Source organism: Trachemys scripta, chromosome 5 (assembly GCF_013100865.1).
Source record: "Trachemys scripta elegans isolate TJP31775 chromosome 5, CAS_Tse_1.0, whole genome shotgun sequence".
NCBI classification, from domain to species: domain Eukaryota; kingdom Metazoa; phylum Chordata; order Testudines; family Emydidae; genus Trachemys; species Trachemys scripta.
In genome coordinates this window covers 114486358-114506315 of record NC_048302.1, presented here as the reverse complement: position 1 = coordinate 114506315, position 19958 = coordinate 114486358, and the positions used below count along the sequence as shown (strand labels likewise).

General features: G+C 41.2%; 1 protein-coding gene across 1 annotated transcript in view; it reads right to left on the bottom strand.

Annotated features, from left to right (window-relative positions):
• Positions 1-19958, bottom strand: part of STK32B (serine/threonine kinase 32B) — a 79989-nt gene that overhangs the window by 37082 nt on the left and 22949 nt on the right. Inside the window, exons 3-5 of the mRNA XM_034772537.1 lie at positions 14110-14213; positions 7553-7669; positions 6134-6259 (exon numbers count right to left, since the gene is read on the bottom strand). Coding sequence (XP_034628428.1) covers positions 6134-6259; positions 7553-7669; positions 14110-14213 — 347 coding nt within the window. The remainder of the gene's footprint in view (positions 1-6133; positions 6260-7552; positions 7670-14109; positions 14214-19958) is intronic.

The following is a 19958-nucleotide window of genomic DNA, read 5'->3' as shown; positions in this document are numbered from 1 at the left end:
TTATAGATTCCCTTTTCTCTCTCTCTAAGTGTCAGGGCCATAAAGTGGTCTGTAGGATCTAGTGGCGAGAGCCAGGAGAAGAGTCAGGGCTGGGGCCACCCCAAGGGTCAAAGCCAGCATCAACAATGAGGGTAAGGGTGAGGAAACAGGAACAAGGCAAGTTAGCAGGAACCAGGGACTTGCTCTCTGAGGTAATCTAGGTAATCACAAGCCTAGCAACTAGGTGCTCAGACAAGGGATCAGACAGAAAGAGGAAGCTTTATACTCAGTGGTGTCCAGTCAGCAGTCTGTGGTTAATCATCTGATCCCACTGGGTCAGCAGGTGTAGCTTTTGGTGGTGGGGTATTAGCAGTAGTTCCCTCATCAGCCCTAGTAACTTGGTTCTATGTCCTCATTTTTAGAGTCTGTGAGCACCTGAAAATCTGTAATTTATTTATTCTGAAAACACCGCTGTGAGGTAGGGAAATGCTCTTATTCCCATTTTATAGCTGGAGAACTGGGGGACATGCAGGAAGTCAGTGGCAGAGCTGGGAATTGAACCCACATCTCTGGCTAGCATCCTAACCACTAGAGTATCCTTCTTCTGTGCTTTTCCCCGGTGCAACCAGACCACCACCAGTCAGGTCTCTGGCCCTATTCTTATCATGCACTTTGTGAAAGATGTGAACAAATTGGAATAAGTCCAGAGGAGAGCAACAAAAATGATTAATGGTCTGCAAATCATGATCTACATGGAAAGATTGAAAACACTGGGTTTATTTAGTCTGGAGAAGAGAAGACTCAGGGGAGACATGATAACAAGTACATAAAAGGCTGTTATAAACTAAAGAAAAGGGCGATAAATTGTTCTCCTTATCATCTGAGGACAGGACAAGAAGTAATGGGCTTAAATTGCAGCAATGGAGATTCAGGGTAGACATTAGGGCAAACTTCCTGTCAGGGTAGTTAAGCACTGGAACAAATTACCTAGGAAGGTTGTGGAATCTTCATCACTGGAAGTTTTTAAGAGCAGTTTAGACAAACACCTGCCAAGGATGTTCTAGATAATACTTAGCCCTGTCTCTGTGCAGGGGATTGGACTAGATGACCTATTGAGGTCCTTTCCAGACCTAGAATCCTATGATTCTGTGGTGGAAGACCCCTCCTCCCCCCAAGCCAACAGACACTAAAAGACCTCTATGCCCAACACCTAACAGATCCATTGATATAGCTGTTTGTGTCCTCAGACACAAGGGTTAATTTTCTAGGCCAGTTTATTATCCTCCTTCCTACAATGTTCTCTGTTGTTTAATTGTTAGTATGATGTGAGTATGGCATACCTACATCTTAAGATACCCTCAAAATATATTTAGCTCAAATATAAGTTCTGCTGGAGTCTGTAGCAATCACTATGTTGCTGTTTTTTATCGCTGCCTCTAGAGTAGAGCACTTTATAAATAAAATGCATTCTCATTTTTTTCAAACACCACTTTCTTTTTCAGCGGATATAGTTTAGAGACTTGTTCCAGCATTTGAGAAATTTTCTCTCTGTAATTTTGAAGGCTATGGAAAATGAAAATTACATTTAAATCACCTTCTTGACTGATTCCTCCAACATTCAATACTAAACAAAGAAAATGTCTAAGAGAAATACAGGGCTTGACACTGCCAGCAGATGACTAGAAAGAAGCCCACATGATGGTGAAAAAACAACAGTATAGCCTCTTCTAACATAATGCTTTCAAAACAGGAAGACCAAATATATATAGTGTGAAATTTCAGGCCCCCCCCTGCCTCCACCATGGGCCTTGTGGGAACAAAATCCATTTGTATCTGGAAAGTGGCAAGAGTATTGTGGACATGTACATGGGAGTGCTGAGTAAAAGCACCCAGAGTAAAGTAACACTCTATCCTAATAATAAATAGCGCCCCCCCATATCAAAACACCCACAACCCTCAACCCATCACCAAAAGCCTGGAAAACAAGACAAGCTTTGTAGTGTGCCCCAAAAGTTAGCTAAGCTGGGTTCTGCCAGAGTCATTGGGAGGCTAGGGTAAGGGGAGCAAATTCAAGGGAAAACACCTTTCCATCAGTCCAGTCCTCTGGTCTTCAGTCAGACAAGATGGAGACATAAAGTAGGGTGGTGTTAACACAAAGGCACTGAGACACCTATTTCTTCACTAGTCTTCCTAATGACCTCATACACATGGTCAACAGAGTGGAGCAAACCCTGCTATATAAGCAACTAGCCTGAAGGCTCTGGCAAAGCTTTTAATTGAATCTTTAACTAGGTCTGAGAGTACCTGCGTGCAGTTTTACTTCTCGCTTCCTTTAATTGGAGAAGTGTATTTCATTATATTCCCTTGTAACTAATGCGGAAGGGTGTTCTTTTAACCCCTAAACCTAGACTTGGAGTTTCAATTTTGAACTAGTTTTCGCTGTTATCTGAATTAGTTACATCTGGTATAATGGTTCTCCCCCCCCAGTGTGCCTCTGTAAATTGAAGAATCTTTTTTCTAAGAGTAGCTCCAAATGCCAATGAGAGTTGGTGTTTCAGCTAGGGAAATTGTTTTACTTTTAGTAGGGGAGGATTATGATTTTTTCCCCTTTAAAAATGTTTTGACTTTTGATGGACGGGAATTTTTTTTATCCCTCAATGGGAAGTCCATATTCAGACAATGTTAGCATTGGAATAATTTTGCATCTAGATGTCTATGATATTGCTTTCTTTTTGGATCTGATCAGAAAAAATAGGTACAGTGTATGTATGCAATGCCTGCTAGACATAGACAAACCAAACAGACCAAACCAAAATACAATAGGGTAATGCACCTTTAGATATGTTTTTAATGGCCGACACATCAGTGTTTCCAAATAAGATAGAAATAGTAATCAGGAGTCTCTCTTGTTTCACAGTCAGCATCACCTTCTCTGTAATCAACTACAATTATGGAGGCGATTCAGTTGTCTGAGAAACAGTACCAAACAATTAGCTTCTACATCTGCCTCTCAAATTACTTTTAAATAACTTTTTGCCGCAACCGAAGGTTTGGAAACTTGTTTCAACTGTCTTGAAAACAAGAGAGATAAGGTGCCCTTAAAAAGAACTGAATTAGGGAGGAACCCCCCCCCCAGCCCTAAAACCCGGAATCTGCCAAAAATATATTAAACAAGTTAAAGAGAAGTAAAGAACTGTGGAAAATAAAAAAGAACTAGGGATGAAATTTTCAAACCTAGGTGCGTGAAATTTTTAGGCACCTAAAGTGTTTTGGTGCAAAATTTTGGCCCTGATTCTGTCAATATGCTCATGAGTAATTTTGAGTTCCATGGGACTATTCACATCAGCAAAGTTATTCATATGCATAAGTATTTGCAAGATTGCAGCCTTATTTAGTGTCTTAATGGGGACACTGGGGCAGATCTCCAGCTGATGTAATTTGTCACTGTTCCACCGAAGTCATAAGCTATACATTTTGTTCATCAAAATTACATCTCCCTGACAAGAAAATGATTACGATTTAACAATTAGATTAAGCTAAATATTGTTATCTGCCCAAATGATAAATACGATATCTATGAGGATGATTCTGAAGATAATTTATGTAAGATTTTGGTATCTCATTTTGTAATTTCTAACTTTAGGCTGCAGTAACAATAATCATTATGTCAGAATAAGAAAGGGCAATTGAACTTAGAGGTGTCCTGTATGGTATATTACTCGTCCTATTTGAATCCCAAAATGATTTAGATTCTTTTTAATCTCAAAAATTCTGGATTTCATCTTTTTTCACATTATGACTGGAAGTGGCTACTTGCAATCAGTGCATCGTTTTAGCAACTGTGATTAAATAGAGGTATGTATTTTGGATTTATAAATAAAAGGTAAAAAAAAAGCATTTGATTTGCTTTTGTATTAGCATGTACCTGTGAAGATGATCACATCTGTGGTAGTGCATGCTATTAAGGTCAGATAGCATGCAGCTGACCCCCTCAAAATTTACTATAAGCTTTTTTACTGGTCCCAATTCCACCCTCATGTAAGCCAATGGACTTGTGCTGCTCACACTAGGGCTAAATTTGACTCAGTGACTTAAAAGTAAGCACTGGTTTAAGAGAACATTATTTGCAGCATTGAAAATATAAGGAATGGAGGTAATCTTTAGGTTTTCAGTAGTGGAGCTGAACTTCTTGTCAAAAGAATTCACTCCTGATATGAAGGACTGGTGCAAGACAAACCCTGCACAGAGACTGCATGAGGTTGGGGAGAGGGACCAGCTGAATGGCTGGAAGGGGTGCTTGTACTCTCCTTGTGTGTCACACACACGGCTTCTGTGCTTGCCCTGAAGAGTCCGCTTTGGAAGTGAGCCAGGGAGGATCTAGGTGTTGGTCAGGGGAGGGTCCATGGATCCAGTACTTTGCACAACTGGTGTGGAGTGACTATGGCCATTACCCCAGTCCCTAGGCTGGAGCAGAAGCTGTGGGTAGGAGGGAAGGTGTCCTGCACCCTGGCCTGGTTTGGTGAGGATGGAACTCACCTTCCAACTCTTTTCTGCTGTACCCATATGGAGTCAAAATGTTCTGGCTCTGTGTGTGTGTGTTGCTAGAGTGAATTTCATCCATCATTTCCTAAAACAGGTTAGATGGGCTGTTTTTCTCCCACCCCTTCTCAATTTGCTTGCCAGTGCTCTTTCAGCTACAACGGTTGTGCTCTTTTAAGCTCATTGCTAGAAGCTGTGCAATGCCCAGGCACTGTACACTTTTGCTGAAAGGATGAGGTGTGTGGCTTCCTGTAATAACTCTGGATCAGATGCCAGGAAGTACAGCTAGCACCTCTCCCTAAAGAGACCAAGAACATAATCTCTGCAATTCACCTAGCTTCATTTGCCGGATTAACCAATACCATCTCTACCTGAAGTACTGTATGGCTTGATCATGCTCCCTTCGAAATTAGTGGGAGCTTTCATGTTAGTGGGAGCTGGCCCATGTTTTTCAGGTTTGAAAAAAACCTGAACTAACCCCAAATCTGTGACAAGCATATCATTTTGGGGAGATTTTTGCAAGAGCTTTTATGATGGAATGAAGCCTGAGAAGCATTTAATCAAATCATTTCTTACTTTTTATTCATTTTCTCACATGCCTTCATTCAGTAAATCATTTTTAAAAACAGAATCCAACTCTTCAAAAGTGGAAAATTGTCTTCTAGAAAATAAACCACTTATAGAAAGGTAGGACTGGAAGGGACCTCAAGAGGTCATCTAGTCCAGTCCCCCTATTCTTCAGGAATAGAATATTTTCATACCAGAGGATATTATAAGAAGCAAAGCCCCTGATGTTGCAAGAACTTATGCACATGTGTAGCATTAAGCATGTGAGCAGTCCCCTTACTTCAATCAAACTGCTCATGTGTTTAAATTTAAGTACATGTGTGTTTGAGGCATCAGACCTAAAATTGGCTACCCTATGTTCTGACCGAGTGCCATTTTTATTTGAAAGAAAATATAAAGTGAACTAAGTTTAATTATTTTTTGTCACAGAAGGGACCACCAGACCTCCTATACATCACAGGGCACCGACATCACCCAGCACTCACACACTAAACCCAACAACTTCACTTAGATCCACAGCCCACAGGAGACTAAACTATTGTGTGCCATAGACAGAGAACAGGAGGGACCAAGGTGTACCACTGCCTGAGGTACCTGTAATGGCTGGCAGAAAAATGATTAACTGAGATATACCCAGATAATCCTGTCAAGTGAACCACATCCACACACTGCAGAGGAAGGAAAAAGCCCCAAAGTCACTGCCAATCTGACTTGGGGCAAAATTCCTTCCTGAACCTACATAGTGATCAGTTTGACCTAGAGCATGTGAGCAAGAACCAGCCAGCCAAGCACCTGAGAGGGAGAATGCTCGGTGCCACCTCACAGCACAGGCCCACACCAAGCATTGTCCAATAATCTAATGCAAATTTTGCTCTCTGTTATGGTAGGGTGAATGAGAGCAGAATTTAATTTAGTGTGTGCATCAGGAGGAAAACACTGAAACATCCTTGGAGAAATAAATGCAAATGTCTATTAGTAAACAGTTAAAATGACAGCAATAATTGGATAGGGGATTTACAAATTTAGTTCAACTAAACTATTGACTCACATTAGGAACAAAGCCTGGTGTCACAGCTTTCTCCAGGACAGCATCCCAGTTGATATCAGCTAAGTACGGAGAGCTCTGAATGTCTGCAAGACTTGAAAGGCGGCACTCAGGGTCCTTAGTGAGGAGCTGTGATCGAAACAATGCATTTTCTAAGACACTGTATGCCATAAAGATTTCAAGAAGGGTAAATGCATCTTACTAATGTGGATAATAGGATTTTTAATTAGGAACCATCTTATACTTCTTACAAGTCCCAATATTTTTAAAAAATTAACTCACTTGGTGATCTGAATACATTTCCCAGACCTGCAGAAGAGCAATGTGTAGCTTGAAAGCTTGTCTCTCTCACCAAAAGAAATTTGTCCAGTATAAGATATTACCCCACCCAGCTTGTCTCTCTAATATCCTCAGACCAACATGGCTACAACAACACTGCATATAACATTAACGTAATGTAATTACCATCTGAGGGCTGTTCAGTGAACTATAGAATATGAAATGAATTAGTAGCACTAGTCCATTTACTAGTGGACAAGAGTCCAAGTGATGAAAAAAAAACTTCCCATCATAATTTGGACTACTTGCCATCTTACATGTATTCTTTTAGTTCATTATAATATGGTTTTGCAGGGAGCTCCCTGACAATCAGGTGGAAAGCAAGTTTCAGGGTCATGGGACTTGTATATGGAGATATACCTATCTCATAGAACTAGAAGGGACCCTGAAAGGTTATCAAGTCCAGCCCCCTGCTGCCTTCACTAGCAGGACGAAGTGCTGATTTTGCCCCAGATCCCTAAGTGGCCCCCTCAAGGATTGAACTCACAATCTTGGCTTTAGCAGACCAATGCTCAAACCACTGAGCTATCCCTCCCCCTTCATGGAGAATGTCCAGCCTATGGCTTCTGGTCACTTATAGCGAGGAGGCTCCAGCCTGAGAACCTTTGCTGCTGCAATTATGGGAGCACAGCACAAGAGAGGCAGCTCTTAGGTATCTAGGTAACTTTGCTGGCAATCTCAGCAGAGATGCAAAGGATTGAATGGGAATGGAGAATGTGGTGTCCCCAAACTAGGGCTGAGGCAAGAACAGGGCAACACAGGAGGTGCCACTGCTGGATCTGTGGAAAATAAACATCCTTGGTCTCTAGGACTGTTTCAGGAGCACTCAAATTCCTTATAAAAATAATTTAAAAGATAAATTGAACTGTTTTTTCAGACTAGTATGATAACAATAATAAACCAACTTCATAGGAGACAATGCTGAACCTCTGCTGTTCAGAAAAGGCCAAGGAAAGGCACCTTTCCCTCTATCCATGAGATTAAAACAACCTGATACTTGTATGAGCTGTATCTTGCTTCTATGATATTCACTGGATTATTTGGGGGAGGAGGCGAGTGCAAATAGCGCTTGTACTGTCTTACCTTTTTCAGTAATGCGATCATGCCCTTGCACCATGTGGATGAGTAATGAACTCTTTCTATCTTGAACATGTTTAGGATCTCATCAATTGGAGTGGCTGAATGAATTTCGTATGGCCTCTGTGGTAAAGTTAAAATAATATTAATGTAAAATCAATAAGGAAGGTTATAAACAGAGCATACAAAATCTTTGTAATCCTGACCTCAGTATTGCTTACACTGGAAAACAGTGTTTCTCTAAACATACAAGACTTACAATATCTTAATGGCAAACCCTTCTCATATGGATTGCATGTGCATTTCTTTGGTACTAATGAATTTAAATACACAGTAATTTTATATATATTTTTTTAGTTTTTATTTTGTAATATTTATAGCAGTGGAAAAGCTTTCAAGGTCAGTTCAAATTAGATTTATGAATATTTTTGTCTCTGGAGCCATCTGTGTGATGTGTAGGTTATTTTATTATTAATTATTATTATTATTTATTATTACAGATGAGCCTGGAGGCCACAACAGAGATCAGGGCACCATTGTGCTTGGTGCTGTATTTATACTTAGTAATAAATAGTCCCTGCCCCCAAAAGTTTACAATCTAAGCAGAGAAGACAAAGAAAGGAAGAATCATCATCTTCATTTTACAACTGAGCAATGGAGACAGAGAGATTAAATGACTTGCCAAAGATAACATGAGAAATCGGTGTCAGAGCAAAAATATAAAAGAAGATCCTCTATATCCCAGACCAGTCCAGGGCCTTAATCTCAAGGCCATCCATATTCTCCATATCCTAGTAGGTAAGTGGTGAATTTAAGCTTGTTTGTTTAGTCAGCTACTGGGCATGTTTGCAGTCATGCTTCCCTCTGCACCTGCCAATCTTACAAACCAATTTCATTTTGAAGCTTATTACACTGCTCCAACCTCAATCACATTTTCAGGTATTGTGAAAAATGCTGATACTGATGTTCTTTGGTTAATTTGAACAGTCCAAGAGCTTCAAGACATGGTCATTTTGGCCAGATCTTTTGAGGTTCTAAGCACCTGCAGCTCCCATGTTTTTCTATAGGAAATGTGGCTGCTTAGTCCCTCTGAGAATCAAGTCACTAGTGATTTGCCCCATGCAGTGAATGAGAAAGGGAAAATGGGAGAATTATAGTTTTGCATGTATATAGCATTTTCCCCCAAGGATCTCAAAGCACTTTGGAAACCTCATATAAGCCTCATAGTGCACACTGAAAGTCAGTGGCCAAGTCAGGGATAGAGTGCAGGAATTTTGACTCCTAGATCCTGTTCTGCTCACCTGTTCTGCTCTCTGTTGAGGACACAACTTTAGCAGGCTGTGAAAACTACTTTTTTACACTCTATAAGCTGTAAGGATGGTATAATATTTTAACTTGAGCATACCTGGGGTTTACAGGAGTGACACAACTAGACTATATCAGGAATTTAAATCTGCCAAGAATGAATAGGAAGTTTTTGATAGAAGTAGATACCTTTTTTCACCTTCTAGATCAAACCAGGCAAGAACAAAGGAAAGAAACTGTTTCCAAACTGACAGGTTTCAGAGAGATAGTCGTGTTAGTCTGGATCAGCAAAAACAACGAGGAGTCCTTGTGGCACCTTAGAGACTAACAAATTTATTTGGGCATAAGCTTTTGTGGGATATAACCAACTTCATCAGCTGCATGGAGTGGAAAATACAATAGGCAGGTATAAATATACAGCACATGAAAACATGGGAGTTGCCTTACCATGTGGGGGGTCAGTGCTAATGAGGCCAATTCAATTAGGATGGATGTGGCCCATTTCCAACAGTTGACAAGAAGGGGTGAATATCAACAGAGGGAAAACTACTTTTTGTAGTACTAACGAGACAATTCAATCATGGTGGATGTGGCCCGTTCCCAACAGTTGAGAAGAAGGTGTGAGTATCAACAGAGGGAAAATTATTTTTTGAGTGATCCAGCCATTCCCAGTCTTTATTCAGGCCTAATTTGATGGTGTCAAGTTTGCAAATTAATTCCAGTTCTGCAGTTTCTCACAGAAGTCTGTTTTTGACTTTTTTTTTGTTGAAGAATGGCCACTTTTAAGTCTGTTATTGAGTGTCCAGGGAGACTGAAGTGCTCTTCTACTGGTTTTTGAATGTTACAATTCTTGATGTCTGATTTGTGTCCATTTATTCTTTTGCGCAGAGACTGTCCGGTTTGGTCAATATACATGGCAGAGGGGCATTGCTGGCACATGATGGCATATATCACATTGGTAGATGTGCAGGTGAACGAGCCCCTGATGGTATGACTGATGTGGTTAGGTCCTATGATGGTGTCCCTTGAATAGATATGCGGACAGAGTTGGCAACACGGTTTGTTGCAGGGATTGGTTCCTGGGTTAGTGTTTTTGTTGTGTGGTGTGAAGTTGCTGGTGAGTATTTGCTTCAGGTTGGGGGGCTGTCTGTAAGCGAGAACTGGCCTGTCTCCCAAGGTCTGCAAGAGTGAGGGATCGTCCTTCAGGATAGGTTGTAGATCCTTGATGGTGCGCTGGAGAGATTTTAGTTGGGGGCTGTAGGTGATGGCTAGTGCCGTTCTGTTCTCCAATACCTCAGATAGAGACAAACACCTACAGGATCTCTATCAAGCATTCTTAAAACTACAATACCTACCTAGGGAAGTGAAGAAACAGACTGAAAGAGCCAGAAGGGTACCCAGAAGTCACCTACTTCAGGACAGGCCCAACAAAGAAAGTAACAGAATGCCACTAGCCACCACCTACTTGGTAAGGCATCCCACTTGGTAAGGCAACTCCCATCTTTTCATGTGCTGTATATTTATACCTGCCTATTGTATTTTCCACTCCATGCATTTGATGAAGTGGGTTATAGCCCATGAAAGCTTATGCCCAAATAAATTTGTTAGTCTCTAAGGGCTGGTCCACACTTAGTCCGGACTTCGGACTAAGGTATGCAAATTCAGCTACGTTAATAACGTAGCTGAATTCGAAGTACCTTACTCTGGACTTACCGCAGTCCAGACGCGGCCGGAAGTCTCCCCCCGTCGACGCCGCGTACTCCTCTCGGCGAGCTGGAGTACCGGCGCCGATTGTGAGCACTTCCGGGATCGATCCCAGAACATCGATGGCGTGCCTCCGGACCAGCCGGTAAGTGAAGACTAGGCCAGGTGCCACAAGGACTCCTCATTGTTTTTTTCAAATTGAATTACACTCACTTCAGTCACAAAGCCTGATGAACTATTAAAAGCAGAGATTCTAGTCTGGGCAAGAAAGAATACCCAGTTACAGAAAACTTTATTGCATCCCAGTTGGTGGCCAATGGCAGAGCGCTTAAATAAGACTGAGCTTTCAGACATGCAGTTAAAATGATGGTTTCTGAAAGATGGCAGGTGCCAAGTTTAGATGCAATCCTGATGGTGCCTTTGACTGCTCAGAACTCAACCTGGCTATACACAACTGCAGCCTAATAAGGCTTCTGGCCTATACAGTATCCACAGTGAGCTAATCAATCACTTTGGACCAATCACCAAAAGCTAGCTGCTTCAATTTCTGATTTGTTGTACCCAGAATTGTACCCATCCCAAAAGCCTGCTGCCAAGCAAAGGCCATAGTTCCTAACCCAAATTTGACAGAGCCAAATAGCTACCAGCCAATTTCTCTGCTGTGTATTACCTATAAATTGATGTATGCAGTGTTGTAGCTGTGTTGGTCCCAGGATATTAGAAAGACAAGGTGGGTGTCATAGGTTTCACCCCCACTCTGAACTTTAGGGTACAGATGTGGGGACCTGCATGAGAACCCCTAAGCTTAATTACCAGCTTAGAGCAGTATGCTGCCACCACCAAATCGTTTAAACAACCGTTTATGACTCATTTGGGAACTCTGTCTTCCCCCCAAAATATCTCCCTCCCAAGTCCTATAACCCTTCCCTGGGTAGCCTTGAGAGACTTCTCCACCAATTACCTGGTGAACACCGATCCAAACCCCTTGGATCTTAAAACAAGAAAAAATCAATCAGGTTCTTAAAAAGAAGACTTTTAATTAAAGAAAAGGGGTGAAAGGAATACATCTGTGAGATTAGCATGCAAGCTACTCTCATAGACAACAGATTCAAAACACAGAGGATATTCCCCTGGGCAAAACCCTTAATTACACAAAAGAAAACCCAATTTGATTATCCCTCTATGCAAAAAGAACAATCACAAAAGGAAATAAACATAAGCTAATACATTCCTTCTCTAATACTCGCTACCCTGTTTGGTTCCTGGGTCTTTTCACTCCGGCACAAAACTTAATGAATAGCACAAAGGAAAAACTTCCCTCCTTCCTATTGCCCCACTTCCAATAAAGTGCTGTCTTGGCTGACTGTTATTGCACAGTACAGTGAAACAAGAACAGCTGTGAGGATTATGACCCCCCCCCCCCGCACAAGATTAGTTCTATCTAACAAGGGTAGAGGCAAACAAGAACAAAAAGTCAGCACAAACAAAAAGCAATTTATTGTTTTACGTAACTTATCTTGATCTCCATCAGATCATTTTGTAGGTTACTCATATTCTATCACCAGTTCCAGAGTGGGAAATGGTCTAACTATTCGGTCACACAACAGCAGATTTATGCCTCCCTCGTCCTCTCTTCTTTTTCCCATTGGTGGTTTTGTGGCCTACTGTTGGATTCCTGCAGCTTCCTCTGAAACATCTGGTGCTAGCCATTGTGAGAGACAGGACTAGAAAGAACATGGCTGTGATCCAGTATAGCCATTCCTTTGCTCCTGTGGAAATGAGCCATATGTGCTCTTGCAGCTGAGGTGAGTGTTGTGGGAGCACAGAAGAGAATTGAGCTGGCTGCCTGATCTTGCAGCCCTGTATAAGCCCTGCTTCCTCACAGGGGGCCACTACAGCGGCAGGTGGGGGTTTTGAAGCTTGTGATTTTAATGGGTAGTAACATAGGTAGGGTTGAGTACATTTCCTCCCCCCTACTACTCCTTCTCTTGTGCTTTGTGCTCCTCTGCTTAGGCCTTGTCTAGACTAGTAAAAATGGTGTTTACAATTTAGAAAAACAAGCACTTTTTCCATACTCTAGACAAGGCCATGGACTAATCTGTCCCCACAATGACAGCCTGCTTCACAAGCAACAAACCCTGCTCAATAGGGCAGAAATGCCTGGCTGGGTCATCAGATGGATGGTGGTGTTTTTATTTTAACGTGGTTTTGAAATTCAGCCTCCATTCCAGCCTTCTTTTGTCTCTAGACAGAGAAAATCATTCTGGGAAGATTGTGCTGAACTTGGCAAATAGATACCTACATAATCTACATAATTATTAAAGTGATTGGCAACTCTGTGATCAGGGCTGGGACTCGACATCCTCTGTTGTGCACTCCATCACAATGTTCTCTTCCTGAGAACCCCTCTGCCAACAGACTACTGTTAAAGCAGTATGGTGTTATTTCATTGGTTATTAATCTAAGTAGAGCTGGTAGCAGTGCTTTTTATTAAGGTTGCATGACACTTCTCATTACGATATCCCTGTTTTCAGTTTCGCATGACTTTGCCAACATGTAACCATTTGGGCTAAAAATGTACATGCCATCCTTGTCTGCCTTCTCTAATTAGAATTTGAATTCTTTAGGTCAGGGATTGTTTTATACTATGTGTTTATACCATGCCTGGCATGATGGAGAGCTGATCTCTGTTGGGGCCTCCTGGCGTTTGTTTGGTAATACAAATAGTAACTATGACTTCTCTAGAGAACGTCTACCATGTATTGTGACCACCATGCAGCAAAGACTTCTAAAATCTTCTTCCCCCCCAGACCTCCAAAAAAGGAATGAAATATAAAATGAAACACTTAAGCCACAAGTACTGCACAGAAATTTTATTTAAAGTGCTATCTTCCATGGGGAATGGTAAATAAATATTTAACACTATCAGGTTTTATTCCTTTGGAACCAAAATGGAATGGAATTTTTCCATTATCTTCTGTGAAACTCAACCATGCTTGGGAAGATTTTTCTTCAAGCTCATTCACATACTTGATTAGATAAGTAATGAGTGGTCTAGCAGAGAAGCCTCTCCTGTGGTTGGTCCAAACATCTTGGCATATTATATTAACTCTTCTAAGGTATTACTCAAGAGAGCAAAAATATAATGAAACCCATAATACTTAACTTATATATTGAAAATATTTAATTGTTTCCAATTTGATATATTCATGTATCCAAGACTCAATCCTGCTGCTCTTACTTATGTGAGCAGTCCTGTGAGCAAAGCCTGCAGGAGTAGCCCTTAAAAATGTTTCATTTGAACACACCATGTAATTTACGTCCTTTTTTGGTGAACTGCCATGAAATAATTACTAGAGCTGGGTGAAAGCTTCACAACAAAACGTAAAACTGGGAAGTTACCCCCATTGGAGGGTGCACTAGAAACCCAAATCTCATGTCATGTTCACCCAAAGTTTGGCATGAACGTTAAGCAAAATAAGTCAGACATTCTGCAAACATTTTAACTATTGTCAGGCAAAACTTTAAATAAAACTAAAACCAAACACTCTTACCCAACCCCGCAGCAATTCATATGCTGTAATTCCTAGTGACCACCAGTCTACTGGGTATGAATATCCTGGACCTCCATCCATAAAGGCCTGGAACACTTCTGGAGCTAAAATAAATAAATCAAATCTAATGAAGTGCATTGTACTTTATGGTTAAATGGTAGCTTGTTAATAACATTTGCATTTGAAAAAAAAGGAACAAGTGTGCAGTTAGGTGAAAGTAATCACCCAATCTGCATTCAGAGATACACAGAATTGTTTTCAGGAGTGTACGAAAGTTCCTAGTTTAATTAGAAATAAGGGGTTTTGCATGCCCAACTGCACTGTTTGGTGTTCAAACATAAAAAGAGAGATGGTCAAGAGTGTACAACATTCAGGCTTTAATCCTTCCTCCATATATATAGTCCTCCCTCTTCAAACACTTCCTGAAAGTAGAGTTCTCTAAGTTCCTAGACATTACCCTATACCAGGGGTAGGCAATCTATGGTACGCGTGCCAAAGGCGGCACGCAAGCTGATTTTCAGTGGCACTTACACTGCCCGGTTCCTGGCCACTCGTCTGGGGAGTTCTGCATTTTAATTTAATTTTAAATGAAGCTTCTTAAACTTATTTAATGTACATACAACAATAGTTTAGTTATATATTATAGACTTATAGAAAGAGACCTTCTAAAAACGTTAAAATGTATTACTGGCACGCCAAACCTTAAATTAGAATGAATAAATGAAGACTTGGCACACCACTTCTGAAATGTATAGGGCAGGGGTCGGCAACCTAAGTATACTATATTATAACAACCCCCATTGGGAAGCTATATATTGTAACACGCCTAGCTCAGAATGCAGATATCCTACTGTACTCAGAGTAAGTAAGGCAAAATATTATCAGTTATTTTGAAAATACCCAATTGTGCATTGAAATCATCATTCAATTTTAAAAAGAATCCAGGGAAAAGATATATTCATTATTTATTAAATGTTTCTAGATACATAGAGGCAAGTGCATTACTGAAGTGGGGGAACCATATATGAAATATATTTGTTACTTAATGCCTGGAAGATTAAAATGAATAAATGAACTTTGTGAGCCAAATTCAACTCTAGTGAAAGCAGATTGAATTCCACTTAAATTAATGGAGTAAATGCTTTCTTAACACAGGAATGAATTTGGCCTTTGAATACAGACAACTGGTAGAAACAACCATAACTTTAACCACTGGACTATGACCACCAGATTCATTTCACATAGGTTATTCAACACCCGTCATGTAGAATCAACTTTTGGTCACTACTGACTTGAGATGGATTGGAACTGGTGACCAAAAGTTGAAAGGCTTTATAATTCTTTGCCAACTTCCTGAATCAGTCATTCCCCCAGTATTGAAATGGATATAAACCTCCTGCTTTAGAGTTTAAACCAATCTCTAAAAAGTAAAGATTAAGATGAAAACTTCCTAGGGGACATTTGGCCATTGTCAAAGACCGGATATTGGACTTGTTGTGACTCTGATCCAGTATGGCAATTCATATATTTCAACACACAGTTAAAAATCTGGAGAGACTTTATCATCCATGTTGCTATCTTCCAGGTAAAACGTTTATCAGGATTTTACTAGGCCATCCATTTTGAAATTTGAAATTTGAAATTCATATATTGAAATTTATATATGAAATCTGGATTGTTTGGGATTGTGATTAAAATAAATTAGAGTCAACCAAATTTGTAGGAGTTGAAATGTAACTAAATATCTTGGGAAATACGAAATTCCCTAACTGATTTCAATTTCAGTGTTGAACAAACTCAAATGCAAAGACAGTCACTTTGACTGTATTGCCACAGAGGGTTAATTTAGTGCTTATTTGATGTATTCGATCTAGAAAATAAAACAAGACACAATAAATCTCAAACTCACGAATCATACATGCAAAATTCTATATTAGGATGGAATTAAGTTAATTATTTTTAAATTAAATATAAATCCAGATACTAATACAAAATCTGACCTGATTTGAGATAAATATACTATTTATGAAGTGATAAATGCCATAGAAATAGCTTGCCCACTAAAAAAGCCTTTGATCTTATCAAAATCAGATATATTATTAGTTAACTTTAGTAAGAGAAAAAAATCCTCTAAATAAAAGATCTGTAGAATCTTTTGAGAACCACAGACTACTAAGGTAAGATATGAAATGAAAAGGTAGTCATGCTTTTCTAATTAGTTCACAGTATAATGTCAGTAAACTCTGTGATAACACCACTTTCCTTGGGTATTTTCTAAACAATGGTATCGCCAAGCAGAACCATGATGCTAGATTGCAATTACCAGGTGAGTTCTTCCATGGCTGATGCACTACATTACCGTCTCATCACTTACAATCGCACACTAATGTGAATGTGGCCGTAAAGGATCTATCCTCTAGTCTAGTCACAACTAGTTCAGAGCGGCAGCCAGGGGTTTGATTATCTCATTTAGGGAATCTGCTTTAACTAAATCAAAGGAGTTTCTTATGGAGAAGTATGTGACTTTTGGATCATTTCCTGGGGCATCCTGGAGACCTGGATTAAAACTCCCTTAAGTGATGAATTCAGAAAGTCCATAAACCTATTATTCACATCTTAAGCTGTACTTACATATAGAGCAATTCTTTACGAAATATACAACTGGAATATAACAGCTTGTTTTTTTTACACCCATGAGTCATAATTGTCCCTTATTCATATTTTAGGACAGTTTAAAAATTATTGAGCTGAAAGTCAGTGAAGAAAGCTTGCTTGCTATATAGGCATATTACTCTGTTGTACGGTGCAGCGTGACCCTCATTATTTAATTCATAGCTGCACTGTTGCAATGTGGTGAGGGGCCCCTTTTCATTTCTGTGGGGTAGCATTGAAAGTGCTTCATTGATGTAATGTTTAGAGTTGTGTGAGAGGGTTGTAACACTGCCAGACTGCTACAGCTGGGTTTTTCTAATTCAGTGCCTGGGTTATTTATTTATTTTATTCTATTTGTTGTGTCTGAGAGCTGCAGTGAACAATGTCACCTCATCCCCAAATTAGGTTGATCAGCAGGATGTGCTTCAAGTTTCAGCACTGAGCCAACTGTTTGTTTGGTTTTGAGGTCTATTTAAAGGTGCTCTGTTTTCCCACCTTAAGCTGGTGACAGTGTCTTCAGATCAGAAAATGAACATTTAGGCTCCTGTTTTCTAAAGCACATAAGCAGCTTTTCTCTGCTTTAATGGTATTTATTTTCCTTCCAGAGCAACTCTCTGTAGTCCAACAGCTTGAGTGACAGTTTTAGGATTTAAGCACTTGCTCTACCAGATGAGAAGAGCCTGAATGAATTAAGGTGTTGCATCAATTATGGCAAGTTACGTGCTACCTTATATGGCCCTACTGAAGTCAATGGAAGTTTTGCCATTGACTTCCATGGCACCAGGATTTCACCCTTGGGCCCTGATTCAGCAAAGCACTTAAGCATATGCTTAAAATAATGTGTTTAATGTGCTCTGAATGTGGTTAAAATTAAGCATGTGCCTAAGTATTTTTCTGAATTGGGATCTTAGGTCCATAGGATAACATCAGATCTTTATTGCAAAGCTCTGTGATTTGGCAATATTGGTGCACTTCAGGGCCTGACAACAGCCTCCTTGCTGAATTTTGGACCCATAAGAGGATGCTATCCTGAAAAGGAGGGGCGGATTCTACATATGATCTGCATTTGCATTACAAGAGCTTTGAATTGGGGTGTACGGAATAATGAAAAGTGACTATTCTGTGGAGGCCAAATTCTGAATACAAACTATTTGGGATAAAAGCTAGTAAAGAGTCTGCAGGGGAGCGTTAACAATTGCCACTGACTTTACTCATTGTATTTATTGAAATATGTAAAACAATTATCCAGTGCTATTGAGAGGAAAGGTCAAATCCAGCCCTGATGCCCAGGACTCTGGAAATCCCCCAGCAACATAAACAGTGTGGTTCTACCATATAAAAGCAGGAGGGCGCTAGCTTCAAGTAGACTATGCATGTGGGTGGACATCCTGGTGTGGTGTGGAGCCCAACTCTGGGCAGGCGCCTGGTGCACAGGGTAGGGCATGGGGTGGTCAGGGTTGGAGTGGGAAAGAGGCTCTACTACTGTGTGGATCCTCTGCTGTCCTGTCCCTTTATCAGGGCCAGCTCCAGGCACCAGCTGAGCAAGATTGTTGGAGGCAGCATTCTGCCCAATCCTAGGGCGGCACGGCCGCTTCTTTTTTTTTTGTTCTTGTTCCGCTCCAGCCGCCCTGTAGGGGGCGGCGGCACAGAGAACCAGAGCGCCCTGCAGGGCAGTCCTCTTCCTTCCCTCCCTGCTGACCGGAACGGAGCCCTCGCGGCAGGAGGCGGCGCAGCGGGAGGGGCCGTGTGGCAGCGCCCTGCTGTAGCCCTGGCCGCCCCCTTCTCTCTCTCTTCTGCCCGCTCCCTCCCCCACCCCCACCCCCACCCCAGCCAGTCCCCCTGCACCCGCGCTCCGGCCATGCCGCAGGTTTTAGGTTTTTTTTGTTTTTTGCTTAGGGCGGCCAAAAAGCCAGAGCCAGCCCTTCATGATGTGGGGCTGCATGAGTTATGGAGGGCTACTTCAGTCCTTCATGGAGTAGATCCTCAGCATATCTGCAGACCTGAGGTGGAGAGAATGCCTACCCTTCTTCTCCCTGCACATCTACCTAGTCCTCAGAGCAGCTACTTGGACTGGGCTTTGTTTTTTGCCCTAATCGATTCATTCAAATGTGTTGAATTGAAAGAGCCCAGGTAAGAGGGAAAATTCCATCTCTGCCTGGTCCCAGTGAAATCCACCCACCAATGCTCTTCAGCAAGATATTAAGTTAAAATCATTGGGCCTGATCTTACTAACATACATCATTGCAGTGAAGTCAATGGGGTTTTGTGTGGTAGCAAGCATAACTCTTACTGTGAGGTTAAGTGCTTCTCTAGCTCCTTCTAGATGTCTGGTAGCATGAGCTCTGGGTACTACAACCTCACCGAGGAGAGAAAAAGTGTTGCTGTAGGCACTAGGCTCTACAGACTCCAGCTCTTGGTGAGTTTCCATAAACACACATTTCAAACAAGTAACAGAGGACTACTTTACTAGGGCTTGCGAAAATAAAGGGTGCAAATGGCCCTAGGCATAAGGACTTCAATAGTGATAATAAAGTTCAAAGCAACGGTCCCTAACTCAACCCCTAAGAGCCATCCAGAACAGGGCGAGGATGCAAAGGGTCTCCCTGGGACCGCGCTATACTGCCCTCCTCCTTGCAGGTGGCTGCCTGTTTCCTCCTGCTGTGGTTACTGCTGACACTGAACCTGCAACAGCATTTACACAGCCCGTTCCCAGGTTGGACCTCCAGCCCCTACTTTTCTCCTGAACTGGTCCCCTCTGACTTCAGGATATGCTTCTTTTTTTCCCCTGTACCTGTGATTATGAGCTTGCTGGATACTGGACCTGTTAATATAGTGCTCTCCTCTGGTTAGATCTTTCCCACTCATTCAAGTGACAGGAAGGAGGCAGCAGGTTCATTTAGTATTATAAGAACAAGTGATCATTTGCTGACCACATGATGAGGCACAACATTCTTGTTAGCTTCTTGTAGAAGCAGAAGTCTCACAGAATTAAAACAAAAACCTGATTTTCAGCGGTGCTGAGTACCTGCAGCTCCCATTGAATCCAAGGGATTTAATTTTTGTCACATTCCCAATTAACGTATTCTGCCTTCCGCTCTCCACATGTCTACATCTACTTACTGTGCATTAGCAAGGGTAGTAGTTTCACTCATCCTTTTAAAGGTTGAACTCAATTAAAACTGCAGGTGTAAGGACTT